Raw genomic sequence first — 15,878 nt, 5'->3', positions numbered from 1 at the left:
TGTGTCTTAATGAGGTAAAGATTCTACATTCCCAATGTCTGTGTCTTCGTGAGATACATACACAATACTTTTGGTTAGATATATTTACAATGATACATAAACATTACTCGCTATTTCTGTTCCTTAGTAAGATGCATACAAAATGTTCACGTTTGTGTCTTAAGGAGATGCATACACACTACTCTCTATGTCGATATGTTAATGAGAAACATACACAATACTCTATATGTTTGTGATTTAATAAAATACACACAAAATAATCTGTCTGTATGCTAGGTAAATACACGCACAATACTTTCTATGTCTATGTGTTAGCGATATACATACACAATACTTTCTATATCTGTGTGTTAGTGAGACACATACACAATACGTTCTATGTATGCGTGTTAGTGACACATACACAATACTTTCTATCTCGGCGTGTTAGTGAGACACATACACTATACGTTCTATGTCTGTGTGTTAGTGAGACACATACACAATACTTTCTATCTCTGTGTGTTAGTGAGACACATACACAATACTTTCTATTTCTGTGTGTTAGTGAGACACATATACAATACTTTCTATGTTGGTTTGTAAGTGAGATGAACAGTATTATATATTTTTGTGAGATACACACTCAATTCTCCTGATGTCGATTTTCAAGAAGAAAAATACACGGAAGGTATGATCTGCGTACCTATCTATCTGTAGCTTTAGGTCTGGTAGATTGGATTTGAAGAATCGTTTTCCGGGTCAACGACCTTGAAACATCCAGAGGTTTTTTTATATCGGAAATATAGATAATCATTATTAAGTATATAACCACTTGTAACACTGAGATGATATCAAAGAACGCCTTAAGAAAACTTAACCAATTTGAAGCCTTTTATTAACTTGTGGAAATAGAATATCAAAGAAGAGTGTTTAACTATTAATGTAGAGTACCGGACGTTTGTGTATTTCTAGACCAAGACATCGTCGTGTATATTGGCATAGTAGCCATTGACTTACGATTTTCGTATTAATTATACAAAATATAGCATAGTTATACGCAACACATCACCTTACCATCCTCCATGTACCCTAACATTTCATTGAGCACGCTTGAGCAAGTCAGAAGTGATGACACGGACAAATATTTCGGACGGATGGACGACTGCACGCTCTCTGAATTTTCCACGCTAAAATCAGACAGATTTATTGATACACGTTGACGTGTCTAGTATAATAATAGAATAGACAGCGCCACTCAGCTATATGCTTTAGCCATGAGAGACAAACAAAAACAAAGACAACACATTCCACTTTGTCTTTGTCCAGAGACATACGAGTAGGTAAAGCCGAAAAACTCCTATATGGTGTTTTCATGAGATATAGTAGAAAAGAACAGACAAAGTAGCCTGTATTGTCTGTGCGGCACAGGGATATGTGAAAACAAAGACAAAACCCAAGACAAGGTCTTTGTCCTACGGTGGTTGAAAAGACAAAAAAGAAGAGAAATCACACGCGAAAAGATGAAAAAAAGGCTTGCTAATTAGCGATTTCAAAGTTTCGTCTCTTCAACAATAACACGTGATATATCAAAATAGCTATGATTTACAATTATTTCACGTAACATATATAAAAAGCTACTAGAACAGTTCTGCATAGTAGATTTGAAAGCCGTCGTAAAGATAATTATCCATATATATTGCGTTGTTTTTTATGTCCTTATCGCTGCAGGCTTTCAGAAGTCGAAACGGGCCTTCCATGCCATGTCTGTGGAAGTAAAAAGGCAGATATTGTATATGGTATTTAAACAATGAAATATATTTTTGGCAAACATCCATGCGACAGTGCTAACATCCGTTCCAAATAATCAGTACCAATCACAGAAAACAAGAAAGACGCATTTTTGAAAAAAATGCACAACTTAGTAATTCTGATATAGTCATAAACACTTATAAAAGACTTTAACGTGCCATATTTTGAACTGAGGAAATCTAACATGCTCATGTAAATTGATTAGAATAATGTTAAATTATTATTCTGGCTCGTTTCAGAAGAGACAAACGAAGACTATAGTACGTTAACAAAATGAGTGTTTACGAAGACGGCAAAAGAACCGAGTTGCATATTTTTCCAAAAAAAAAAATGCTTTTAAAGGATATTGAATTGTATATAAATGCTCTATATAATAGGAACTTTTGAACCTGGAAGAGTGAATGAAAACTTAGCTAGTTCTCCTCTCACCGATAAACAGTACATACACACCATCACCATAGTAAACAATAGTCTGGTTTCAGACTGCTTTACTTTGCTTCGAAACCTATGCAACTAATGTACCTTATTTTTCTGAAGCTAATAAACATTTCTTTCAAAAACATGGAACACAACGCAACGATAAAAATTCGATGCACAAGCATTTCATAATATTTGTTTCGCACGAATGTATGTTATTTGGTTGTTGTCCTTAATTGTCTGAACGAATTTCTCAATATCACTTTCCGAGACCAGTGTTAATTTATTATTTTTAAGTCACCTGAGCTTTGCTCAAGTGACCTATTCCAATCGCTTTTCGTCCGNGTGTTATAATGTTCAAATTAAAACCTATTGTCTTGGTTATTAAACTCAAAACCACCCAATCAAATTCAACTCATATACCGGTCAAGCGTATCAACATTGAATGCTAATTTAAGAGATTTAATGTCTGCCGGATTGCTACAACAAGTAGAGCAACGCAATAGTAATTAACCAGCGTGAAAACTTGGTAATTAACCTACTGTTTGAAATATTATACTGTAAAAGTGCTTATTTTAGCGGAGTCAAATCTTAGCGTTTTATGGCATTTGAACGGATTAAAGCCAGTGTAGATACATTCACGCACTCAAAATATGCTCAATAGAAAGCTATAAACAAGTAAAATTTTCTATTAACGTAATCATAACTTAGCGGAATTTTCAAAGCGCGAAAGGATCTAAAATTACAACACCGCTAAAATATATACGTTGACAGTATTCAAATGTACATATTCTAATACATAGAAGTGTACAGTAATGCAAAGTTTATCATACTGGTACATTTTATGTAATACAGTAACAACTTACCTGATTCCTTTGAGGCCGAGTGAAATGCTGTGCTGGGTACCTTCGGTATGGTATTCCAGTGTGATGGCACTATAAAGTCGGCATCAGATCCGCGTTATCACAAGGAGGCAAGTACTCCAACATACCTTCCCTCTAGCACACATACACACATGCACGCTTACACAACACACACTGAGACACATCCTTAAATGAAATAAGATGTGAATAGGACTTTCAACCCTAAACAACCAACTTAAGGCCGGTAACCTGTCAACTGTCCATATTGGGTTTCGCACTCTATTTCTACTAAATATAACTCTGATTTTTACATTGGTTAAATTATTTTTTATCAGTATATGATTGCCTACATATCTCCACAGATAAACGTAAAACAGATACATGTGATTACGGGGTCATCTCTTACAGTGATAGTGATCACGTATAACTTACATGGGTGATGTTGATATTTAAACATCAGAATAAGTGGTGACACAACAACTCTTTATTTTCCCCACAATCACCCTTTTAGATTGTGTGCTTAGATATGAAGGGTCTTTTATTATATAAATACATTATGATAGTAATTTGGCATACTTTTTTGAAAATATATACTTAATAATGTACTTAAAATAAAAATATTTTCTATATACTTAATTAACACATACCATACACTACTTAAAAACGACCTTCTCTATATCTCATTGATATAGAAATTTGAAAAATGATAATTTCATTGTTCCTTATCGATTGGTCTATGTAGCTGCACATTATGCACTAAATCTTTATATTGAAAAGTGACAATCAATATATATTCTGTTTTGCTTTTCATAGTATGAGAAACATCATTAAATTATATGTAACTGGTGCTATTTTGTAAAGTGATCATATTTTGTGTTGCTATATTGATATTACGTGATAAATTAATTTTGTAATATCTGTCATCTGGTAAAATGTCATTCTGTGTTGACTTATGACCGGGACTGTTCTAGCCAATGGTGGGATGCAGTGTTATTTGTTAAAGTCATATGTACAAAAATATCTGTAATCGATGCGATAAACCCATCCCCTCCCCGTCTGCGCATGTGTAGAGCAGGATCACATCTTCCTTGTTGCCAGCGATACAATGGCGTAAGTATTTCGTAACAGGACAGAGGTTCAGCTATGTTGCTATTTAACGTAATAGTATACGTGTTTGTATGCAGTATTTGCATCACCATCTATTTAGTTATACAATGTAGTCCATGTACATTTTTGTTTGTTTGGGATAACACCTAGTAACTTTCTCACAACAGTTAAAGTCATACAAAGGCTAGTGCATTGGGAGATCATAGAAACGAAAGAATAAGGAAGTGAAAAATACAAATCAGGATCACAAATGTTACAATGGGGATAGAGGACTTTTTCTTCTTCACTGACCACAAAGCTGAAGAAAATAAAACGGTACTGTATGAGCTGCACATATATGTGGCTTATTTTTGTCGCCTGTGTAAGAAACTTTATTTTAACACGTAATTTCCCCGTAATGTATCTACTTCATGTCAAGTCTTACTCGTTGATAGTCTTTTTGGGATAGACGTTCGTGAGCAGACAGCTATGTATTCGTTCGGAAGGTCCGTATGTCGCCGTCTGATCTGTTAACAGTAGTTTAATGTTTCCCTTTTTAGCTCGTTTACCTGTTACTCGTAGCGTTTGTGACCCACCTGCATACCTTGCGGCATCGGGTGTCACACTTTAAACTCACCGAATAAAGGATTTGCAAACAACAAATACACATAGCCCGATTTAGGGTTTCCTGGAAATCTAAACGAAAGTGAAATTGCATGATTTATGTACTAAGACTGATCAACCTCTTTAATTTACACTTGATCAGCAGATTTGTTTGAGGTTAAAGCTCGTAACGTTCTCACAACAGCTAAAGTCATACAAAGGTAAGTGCTTAAGGGGACACCGCCGAGACGAAAGAATCATGAATTAAGAAAAGGAATCTGGAACAAAAATGTGGCAATGAGTCAGCGGACATTTTCTTCATTGACCCCTTAGGAGGAGAAAAAAAAATCTAATTATGCACGGGCTGCACGGGCTGCAGATACATGTGATTTTGTTGTTGCCCTGTTTGGACAAGACCTCGTTGATAACGAATCTTTATTTTAACACGTAATTTCGTGTTATTGTATCTACTGCAATTCAAGTCGCTCCCGTCAAGAGTCGTTAATTGGTGAATGACTTAAAGCGGGGTGGTGATATCCGTACAGTATATCGGCGTCTGATCTGTTACCAGTATTTTAAAGGTTACTTAGCTGGAGAAGGACCCTACATGTAATGATCGTTTACCTGTTACTCGTAGCGTTGGTGCCCTAACTGTATACCTCACGTTTTCGGGTGTCACCCTTTAAATTCACCAAATAAAGGACTAGCAAACAACACATACATCTACTTCAGCTTTTTGTATTTTGATATTGTAAATGAAGATAACTGTGATATCATCTTAGAAATAATAATTGTGTAAATAAATAATGTATATCTTTTAACTTACACATGTATTTGACTGGCAAGAGGACCACGTGGAAGATTGGATTTTTAAGCTAAACGTGTCTTTTATACTCTATAAATAAAGTTTTTTTTATACATGTTATGCACGATTATACCTTAAGCCCAATTTAAGGAAACCAAAACGAAAGTGAAAGTATACCTTTTAATTACAATAAATCAACAAAATTAGAATAAGTGTACACAATCTGAAAAATTGCCTTTTCATGATATGGTTTAGTAACATAAAAACAATAATAAAAAAGCCACTACAACATCTTCATCGATACACGAGCCGAGTGATCCCCCACTTAGAGTGGTATGTAATCATCACGTTAGAGACATTTTTGGGTTACAAATTATTACGTGAAAATAGATTTGGGCGGCCGTTGCTCTTTAAACAAAAGCAGGTACCCCGAAAAAGGTTGCAGTTTGTCAAAACTATGTTTTCCAAAATGAATAATGTTTGAGAGCCCCGAATCCAACATCCATGACAGGATTCCCCTTCACTCATGGGATACAGTCTAGCCCTGTCCCCTGTGTTAACACTCCTTGAAACTACTATTTCTTCATGTTTTTGGTGATATATACTCCAACGAACCCTAACAGATTTCTAGATAATGAAACCGTGACATTCATTTTGTTCACTTTACTATACTGGAGTCTTCTTAAAAAAATCAACTTGAATTGATTAAGAAATAATGATTTTTTTACTATCGTTAATGGCATCCAATCTTTACCTTACTTATTTATTAGTTAGTTAGTTATAAAAGTGGATGTCTCAGTTTTAAGGGTTGTAGATATTTTATCTATTTTTATACAATTTGAAGAATAACAGTGTTAACATTTTAACTCTGAAAGACTAATTAATTATGATAAAATTGTATTTTTTTATATTATATTTTTTACATTTATGTTTCCACCAGTTGATATGTACGCTAAGGCAAACCATTTTTTTAATCTTTATAGAATGCAGAAACCTGGTGTTCTTCTTCAAAACCAGTGCGATGAAAGTTTAGAATACGACACAAATCAGTCTGGTGATCACACCAAACCAGTGCCAATACTGGATATTGAAGTAACGGACGAAACGTGTGTTGTGAGTAGCCGATGTATGCTTTTATCAATCGCTATAACGTTCGGAACTTTTGATATATGTTGCAAGTTATTAGGATGTTATTCATTCACAAGTTCAGATGATAATACTTTATAATATTACTAAAACAACAAGAAGATATAACAACCAGCCCATGTCTATAGTAAGGATCACAAAATATAATATGTAGGGATGTTGTATAAGTTATTCCTCTAAAGTGTTCGTTATTGACATCAGGAACAAAATCTGGTGAGTTCCGTACTTTAAATTATGAATTCAGTGATGAAGCTTCCCAATTCAACATCTTTCTTATAATTCCCTAATCATTGTCTTATTAAATATAGCATTACTCTGATTATGAGACTTTTGACAAATGAATGAATAATAGTAACTGACACTGAAAGAATTCTTTGGACATGTCCGTAAAAACCTTCATCAAATTTTAGGCTCAAATAGATCCAGGCTTCCTGCCGAACGATGTAATACTGGTAGTCGAAGAAAAAAATCTTCATGTAAACAAAGCCTTACTAGAATCAGCTTCACCTGTTTTTGAGGCTTGGCTTAAGAAAGAGTGGCAACAAGACGAGTGCACTGACGACACTAAAAGGAAGCTGGAGTTCCCTGGGAAAACCTATGATGAGATGGCCACATTCCTAAAATGTCTTCTGCCCTTTTTCCCTGACAAAGTTACAGGTAATAATAAATATGTGCTGTAACTATGATCATTTTTTTAGTAACAATTTTAGTTTGCAAAATAAATAATAGTATAAGCACATTTAATAGACTTAGAATAGGACCCACTGTATTGTTTGAATACGCCTCGGATGTTTATCCCGCTAGTCTAGTATCAGCCTAGCGATGGGGCAATTTTTGTTCCTTCGACCAATCAAATAACTAATCGTGTGTCTTAAATTTTGCTATGACAAAAAACAAAGGCTCAGAGAACGTAAGTGATCGAACGTAGCCCCCCGGGAATCGATGATGAAAGAGGGATAATAGTGTATCGATTGCATACTAAATGTATGGGATCATTTGCGGGTACGAAAACTTTTGGTCGGAGATGATTCTTCAAAGTGTCGCAGTTCTTGGCGCTCAGAGAATAGGTTGTTCCCGTTGTAAATACTCTGTACTTGACGGAAACGCGGGATCACTCAATGATTAATGGTATTACAGTGGATATAGATGTTTTCCAATGGACATTTCGGTCGAAACACCTTTTCAAATAATATAAAATTATGTCCGAGACATAAATATTAGGATTGTCTGTTTAAATGTGGAGGAAGATGGCGTAGAACCATATTTAAATATCATCTTGATTTATAGTTACAAAATAAATCATACTTCCCTCTAAATCCGGTTATTTACAGATAAAAAGCTGGACACAGTACTACCTTTAGCAGATGAGTATCGGACAGAAAACTTGATCACAGAATGTGTGGAAGTCATCCGAAAGCACGTGGAGTCCGTCTTCGAGGCGGATATATACATACCGCCTTCTCGGGTCGTCACATACCTACGCTGGATCGAACAATATAATCTCCACACGGGTAAAGAATGTGTTGTGAGGTTAGCTTCGTACCTGGAATCCGAAGAGCTACAGGCAGTTGCAGACTACGAAAATGTCAGCCTAAGACTTCAACTGGAAGTATCTAATGCCAGAGCCAAACTACTTGAGAGTCTATTTGTTTGCAGTGTAACAGAAGCTGAAAGTAAGTCTGTCTATCTAGTTTCATTTAAAAGAAAATAATTCACAAAGCAAGAGGATAATGTGTTTGAAAAAATATATCGTGATCTGTTTTCACCTAAAATATGACAATAATTAAACTTCACAAACGAATTTTACAACAAACATGATAAGGCAACTTTAATACTAATCTTTCCTTCAGTAGTAACATTCCAGACTTTGCGAACCCCCTTTTATTGAGTTTNAATAATTATAACTTCACAAACGAATTTTACAACAAACATGATAAGGCAACTTTAATACTAATCTTTCCCTCAGTAGTAACATTCCAGACTTTGCGAACCCCCCTTTTATTGAGTTTATGTGATTTGCTACTTAAGGATACCCGTGCCTGCAGTTGGTATGTTGATAACAGATAAGAATCGAAACCCAGTCAAACCAACACATAGAAAACTCCCCCTACTTTTAAAAACTGTAAACCAATCAAAACACGCTAACATAACAGGTCATCTATCACCGCCTAGTGAAATTTATAGCAAACATTTTTTGACACACAATTCGGCTCAGGTAGGATCGAAATTCACTCGAATCCGCCCATAGAAAACTTCCCCTACTTTTGATATATAACCAATCAAAACCGCGCTAACATAAGCGAACAGGTCATCTATCACGGCCTAGTGAAATTTATAGCAATCATTTTTTGACACACAATTGGACTCAGGTAGGATCGAAATTCACTCGAAATCCGCACATAGAAAACACCCCCTACTTTTGACATGTAACCAATCAAAACCGCGCTAACATAAGCGAACAAGTCATCTATCACGGCCTAGCGAAACCTATAGCAAACATTTTTGGACACACAATTCGGCCCAGGTAGGATCGAAAAATATGCGACAATATCTCGAACCCGATAACCCCCTGAAAACACTCCCGACTTTAAATTTCAATCCTACTTATGCATAACAAACTCCCAATCCCTAACTGCGACAACCCTGTTGTAGTTAAAATTCTATCCTAATTCTTTTCTTTATTTTATCCTCCAATAACTTTACTGATATAATCTAATCTCAATAGAAACTCATGGCCCCCTCTCTACCCCTCCACAAACCCGCATCTACCCAACCCTCTTCTGCCTACTTCTAACTCTCACCAATGCACAAACCCGTCACTCCCCCCCCCTCCCCTCTCCCACAACTAACTTATACTAATACTCACAATCATAATTATAAAAGTCAGATTAGTGAACAGTTACAGACGAAAGCAAAGGAAAAGTTTTATTTGAACGAGAACATTGGTATTGATGAAGGAAAGATGTCCATAGTGTGCAAAGACTGGATTCAGTTTCAAGAATGGACGCCAAAAATCAAGATTAATTAGCACCTGCATGACACTAACCATTAACCAATGACATACAGTCCGGCGGAGGGGACTATAAACGGTGTCCCGTGTAGGAGGGTCCAACCTGCACGTAACAAATCCCTCTTTGTATTATCGAAAGAGTAGGCGCGTTAACGCCGGCACAGAGGATAGGGTTGGATTAGATAACATTTTTTAGACGTTTCGACGGACTTCCAAAATATAGGAACAAAACAAAACACAAAATAGAGTAGGCTATAGTTAAAGGACAGCCTGTATATGGTACGCCCTCCTCCTAGACCCACGCCATATACGACATCATGATATGATACGACCAGTGATCTCCCCATCTTTTTATATAATAATAGTTAAAATAAGACATATATATTATTAGCCCAGTAAATTAAAGACCCCCCTTTACGTAAGACCCTCATCATATAAGTCAATTTTTACCTTCTTTTTTTTCGGATTGCTCAAATATTTATCTAAATCTTTATTTTATTTTTCTCTTCTAAAGCATAAAAACATACTCCATAGAATTAAAGGTAAAACCCAACATACACCATTGGGACCCGTTGGATAATCTCAGACTCCGGCCAAGCCTGACAAAAGAAACAAAGTACTGTACCTAACGGAAGCAGAGAGTTTCTCTACTGTCGGGCACAACCGGAAGTTAGAGACCCAAGTACATATCAAATATAATATAAATACTTCCCTATAAAAGAACAAGAATATATACAATAGATACACTTAAAAAATATACAAATAATTTCTAAAAAAAATAAAAAATATATATATATTCATTATTACAAGCCTTCTTGGCCATTTTCTTAACCTCCCCCAACGATACAAAAACACTAGTTAGAAACAACAGCCAAAGTTGCATCAACCGGCGCGACAAACCATTTCGGACCAAGGAGTCCTCTCCAAATTTCATCAAAATATAAAGATAGGATATAGCATAGGCGACTTCAGACCACCCCCTGAGGGAAGGCAACTTCCCTCACGCCGACAGAACACCGACTTCCGTCAGTGAAATGAAACCCGTAAGAGCGGATTCATGTAGGCGCAAAACCCTTCAACCAACCAATGCATTTGGACGGGTATCTTTATAAGTCTATTTGAAGTATATGTATGTGATTTCAATGTCCGCCATATTGCCTGCAGTGGGACAGGGATTCTATAAAGTTTATTTGAAGTATAAAAGTGCACTTGATATTTAATAGTATGTAAATGATTTGAATGTATGCCATGTAAAAAAGTATTAACGACACGTATACGAATGAATGTACTTTTTATTCGCTTGGAGAGTATTAATATCAGTGTTCGTTGTTTAATTAAGGTGTGGTGTTTGAATGACCTTGTTTATGTTATGTGAATATCATTGTAATTTAATTTAATTTTTATTTTGTTTTATTATTATTTCTATATTTTTTTTTTATTTTTTTTACAGAAAAGATGTACCAGTTCAAAATCCCACACTCCTCTCAATATATGGCTGAATGGAAAAATAATTTAGGAGAAATTGTTGAGATGTTTCTGACATCAACACCATCCCAAAAAATTGCTGCAAACCTTTCTGGACTTAGATTATGCCCAACAAATTCAGCGCCTTTTAGCCTTTTATCCGTGTCAGCGGATAGCAACATGAAGCCGCTAATCTCACCATCAATTGTTGCCGCCTTTGCATGCATATCTATTTGTGATCGGTTTAAGTTCTCAGAAAGCTATGCAAAAAGCATAACCAGATTAACGTCACTAAACATATCCAAGTCAGAAGTCAAACAACTTTGGGCAGCACATTATTCGACCGACAGTGATAAAGTACGTGATGGCATAGAACGACATGTGCTTCAGATGTGCAAATGCATTTGAAAGTATGCAGTTTTTGATACGGATTGTATCGTATAAGTATACAACAGCTATTAAATGCTGGAATGAATTCACACCACACATGTAGTATAGTATCCATAGCAATTACGTTGTTGGTAAATATTGTTACTCGCTTTCGTTTCATAATATACTTTTTCTTGTGTGATATTTTTAAAAGCAAAGATAATAAAATGGCTCATATTTTATGATATGTAATCACTATATGGTGTATACATGTGATATCGGTGACATTGAACAGATGTTATTACTTGTGATATCGGTCACAATGTACAGATGTAATTACAAGTAATAATAGTGACAGTGTACAGATGTTATTACTTGTAATATCAATGACATTGTACTGATGTAGTTACCTGTAATATCGGTAATACTGTACATATGTAATTACATGTAATAATAGTGACAGTGTACAGATGTTATTACTTGTAATATCAATGACATTGTACAGATGTTATTACTTGTAATATCGGTGAAACTGTACACATGTAACTACTTGTGATATCAGTGGCATAGTACTGTTGTAATTACTTTTATTACATACTTACTAATACGTTTTTTTTTGTTTTTTTTGTATATGCGATACGACACAATTGCTCTAACCCATATCAGCCCTCGCCGTATCACACCCCAAAACCCGTATCAGCCCTCTCCGTATCAGCCCGCAAAAGTCCGTATCAGCCCACAAAATTCCGTATCACACCCCTTTTGGAACACTTCTATTTTTTCCCAATTACCACCACGTCATTCGGAACCCTTAGTTACCAGTTAACAGTTTAACAATGGCTGATGCTGAGAAACGGCGACGAATGGGGGAGAAAACATTGGAGTCTCTTGCCAATAGGATTGTTGAGTTAGAATACCTAATTGAGCAAGAAAACGCTCAACACATTGTGCATGAACTGTCTGCCGTCATTGATACGATTGGCGATGTGGCGGCACAGGAAGCAGAGGAAACAGAGCCTAAAGCTCTCGCCGTAGCAGCTGAAGCAGACGACAACTACGACTTTGTTTCAAGCACGCGGAACAAGAATACAGAGAATACAGTTAGAAAGACCGAGTCTAACATGAGGAAATGTATGGCATTTGTTTTGGCAAACAATGACACACGGAATCCAGAAGAAACTCCAAAACAGGTCCTTGAATAATCAATGTTATCTGGCAAGACTACTGTACTCCATACCAGCTTCAGCTTTAAATGTAAACATTTTGTTTCTTATATTCACCTTTAGTGGACTCTTCTTTGAGGGATGATAACACACATTGATAAAAAAAATCGCTTCCGCATCCAAACAAAGTCATCATATTGTTAATTCAATGAAAACAGAACACCTGTCAGATATCGGTTGATAATCGTCAAAATGAAAATGAAGTAAGTCACCGGATCCCACATATCGCTGACATTTTTATGTTAGATTGCAATGGGATAACGATGGCAGCTAAAACACGTAGTCATCTTTACAATATTTATGTGTGATATGTTTTAAGCAAATAACAGTTCACAATGATTTATTAAATGTACATGTAATTATTCCATGTCAATTTGTATTTTCGAATATGAAGATCTCTATCTATATTAAATGTAACAAGCATATTTTCATGCAAGTATTTATTTTCGTTATATCCAAGAAAGAAAAGAGGAATAAAATGTACATGCTTGTCTTTTATTTTTTAAATTGTCAATGTAAAAATTCTTATTTTGTAGCCAAAAAGGGTAATCTTTATTATACTTTGTACTTTTTAGCTTTCGGGCAGATGAGCTTATGCCGTGGCGCGGCGTCCGTCGTCCGTCCGTCGTCCGTCGTCAATATTTTACTTTAAACAACTTCTTCTAAATAACCAAAAGGCCTAGAATGATGATATTTGAACAGAAGCAAACTGGGATAAAGGACTACAAAGTTTGTTCAAATGTCACAGGGGTCAAATGTGTTAAAATCTTCAAACGACTTTTTCTCAATAACCAAATGGCCCAGGGTACTTATATTGGGCCTGTTGCATACTGGGATGCAGGGCTACCAAGTTTGTTCAAATGAATGACCTCGACCCACTTTCAAGGTAACTGGGGTCAAATGTCTTAAAATCTTCAAACGACTTCTTTTCAATGACCAAAAGGCCCAGGGTACTGAAATTGGACCTGATGCATACTGGGACAAATGGCTACCAAGTTTGTTCAAATGAATGACTTGACCCACTTTCAAGGTCACATGGGTCAAATGTGTTAAAATCTTAAAACGACTTCTTCTCAATAACCTAAAGGTCCAGGGCACTGATATTTTGCATGTATCAAGCTGGGATGAAGGGCTCACAAGTTTTTTCAAACGAATGACCATCACGCATTTTCAAGGTCACAGGGATCAAATATATTAAAAGCATTCAAACAACTTCTTCTCGATCAGAAAAAGGCCTAGGATACTAATATGTGGCCAGTAACATGCTCGGATGAAGTGCTACCAAGTTTGTTCAAACAAATTACCTTCATCTATTTTCAAGGTCACAGCGGTCAAATATGTATGTTTAAAACCTTTAAACAACTTCTCCTGAATACCCAAGAGGCATAGAATAATGATGTTTGACCAGTATCATGCTAAGATGAAGGGCTACCTAGTTTATTCAAACAAATGACCTTTGCCCATTTTCAAGTTTACATGATTCAAATATGTTTGAAATCTTTAAAAACTTCTTCTGAATACCAAAGAGTTAAAGGATAATGATATTTTGCCAGTAACATGCTAGGATGAATGGCCTGCAAAGTTTGTTCAAATGAATGACCTTCATCTATTGTCAAGGTCACAGGGGTCAAAATATGTAAAAAAAATCTTTAAAAAATTCTTCTCAATAGCCAAAAGGCATTGGATGATGATATTTTGNAAAAAATTCTTCTCAATAGCCAAAAGGCCTTGGATGATGATATTTTGGCCAGAATCATGCCAGATGAAGGGCTACCAAGTTTGTTAAAAGAAATGACCTTGACCCATTTTCAAGGTCACATGGATCAAATATGTTTAAAATCTTTAAACAACTTCTTTTGAATACCAAAGAGGCATAGGATAATGATATATTGACAGTAACGTGCTGAGATAAAGGGAATCTAAGTGTGTTCAAATGAATGACATTAATCTATTTTCAAGGTCACAGGGGGTCAAATATGTTAAAAACCTTTAAAAAACTTCTCAATAACCAAAAGGCCTTGGATAATGATATTTAGTCAGTAACATGCTAGGATAAATAGCTACCAAGTTTGATCAAACAAATGACCTTCACATATTTTCAAGGTCACAGGGGTCAAATATGTTTAAAACTTCTTCTCAATAACCAAAAGGCCTTGGATGATGATATTTTGCCAGTTAGATGCTGGGGTAAATGACAACCAAGTTTGTTAAAATAAATAACCTTCGCTCATATTCAAGGTCACAGGGATCAAATATGGTTAAATCTTTAAATGTCTTGTTCTGAATATATTCAAAAGGTCCAGGGTAATGATATTTAGCCATAATCATGCTGGGACGGAAGGCTATGAACTCTGTTCAACTTAATGTCCTTGTTCGACTTTCAAGGTCACAGGCGTCATCTGTTTAAATCATTTAATATATTGAAATGAATCGAACACATACATTTTGCCTGTAGTTGTATATCAGTCCACTTTTAAGATTGCAAGTGTGAGATTAAACCAGGTGAGCGATTCAGGCCTATTGGGCCTCTTGTTTCATACACACACACGTTTTGTATTCCATATCAAATTATTGAACATAGTTCCTAAAGTTTTAATCTTAGCGAGGAAACGAATGATACGTTCGATCCTATAGCTGATTAAAAACAATTAAGTCTGATGTAATTCGCACCCCTGTGTTTTGTTTACTTGTTCGTAACAACTTCTTTTAATAAATTTAAACTTTATTTATTTTACAACAATTTTATTGGATCTTATATTAATCCTTCTTGTTAAAGATTATCAATAAAAACTTCATTTATTTTACAGCGTTCATGTTACAAGTTATTGTAACTTATATAGTGCGCTATCCACTGCACTTCCTGAATGTTGGTTGGCTTACATCTACTATACATTGTTCTATGTGAACTAGATAAGAGACAAATTCAAAACAACTATAAATAAATATACCAACAGAAACAAGTACCAAAGGTATTTCACTTCGGTGTACACATCACAAGCCCGCATTTCATCTGGCCCTGACACCAGACAAAGACATTTTGACAGAAAGATGTCTGGTGTAGGCCCGATACATCTGTCGAAATGTCTAATTCTGGTGTCAGG

The 15,878-nt window shown here is 35.6% G+C and overlaps 1 protein-coding gene across 2 annotated transcripts; it reads left to right on the top strand.

Moving 5' to 3' along the window:
- Positions 1-4,110: 4,110 nt before the first annotated feature.
- LOC110450888 lies at positions 4,111-11,618 on the top strand. 2 transcript variants are annotated; one of them, XM_021498667.1, is made up of 5 exons: positions 4,111-4,181; positions 6,549-6,678; positions 7,122-7,368; positions 8,043-8,384; positions 11,172-11,618. In XM_021498667.1, the coding sequence occupies exons 1-5, from the start codon at positions 4,177-4,179 to the stop codon at positions 11,591-11,593; spliced, it is 1,146 nt and encodes a 381-aa protein (XP_021354342.1). In that variant the 5' UTR covers positions 4,111-4,176; the 3' UTR covers positions 11,594-11,618. The 2 variants fall into 2 exon arrangements, with proteins under 2 accessions (XP_021354342.1, XP_021354343.1); XM_021498668.1 differs by lacking the exon at positions 4,111-4,181 and adding an exon at positions 4,189-4,981.
- Positions 11,619-15,878: the final 4,260 nt, after the last annotated feature.

Source organism: Mizuhopecten yessoensis, unplaced genomic scaffold (assembly GCF_002113885.1).
Source record: "Mizuhopecten yessoensis strain PY_sf001 unplaced genomic scaffold, ASM211388v2 scaffold5547, whole genome shotgun sequence".
Lineage (NCBI taxonomy): Eukaryota > Metazoa > Mollusca > Bivalvia > Pectinida > Pectinidae > Mizuhopecten > Mizuhopecten yessoensis.
Note: the sequence above shows the minus strand (reverse complement) of the source record. Positions and strands in the feature narration are given on the sequence as shown.

Excerpts from the sequence above, each read along its gene's own strand:
- LOC110450888 (XM_021498667.1), top strand. Across the intron at positions 7,369-8,042 it reads TTTCCCTGACAAAGTTACAG|ATAAAAAGCTGGACACAGTA; the intron begins GTAATAATAAAT and ends GGTTATTTACAG. Across the intron at positions 8,385-11,171 it reads CAGTGTAACAGAAGCTGAAA|AAAAGATGTACCAGTTCAAA; the intron begins GTAAGTCTGTCT and ends TTTTTTTTACAG.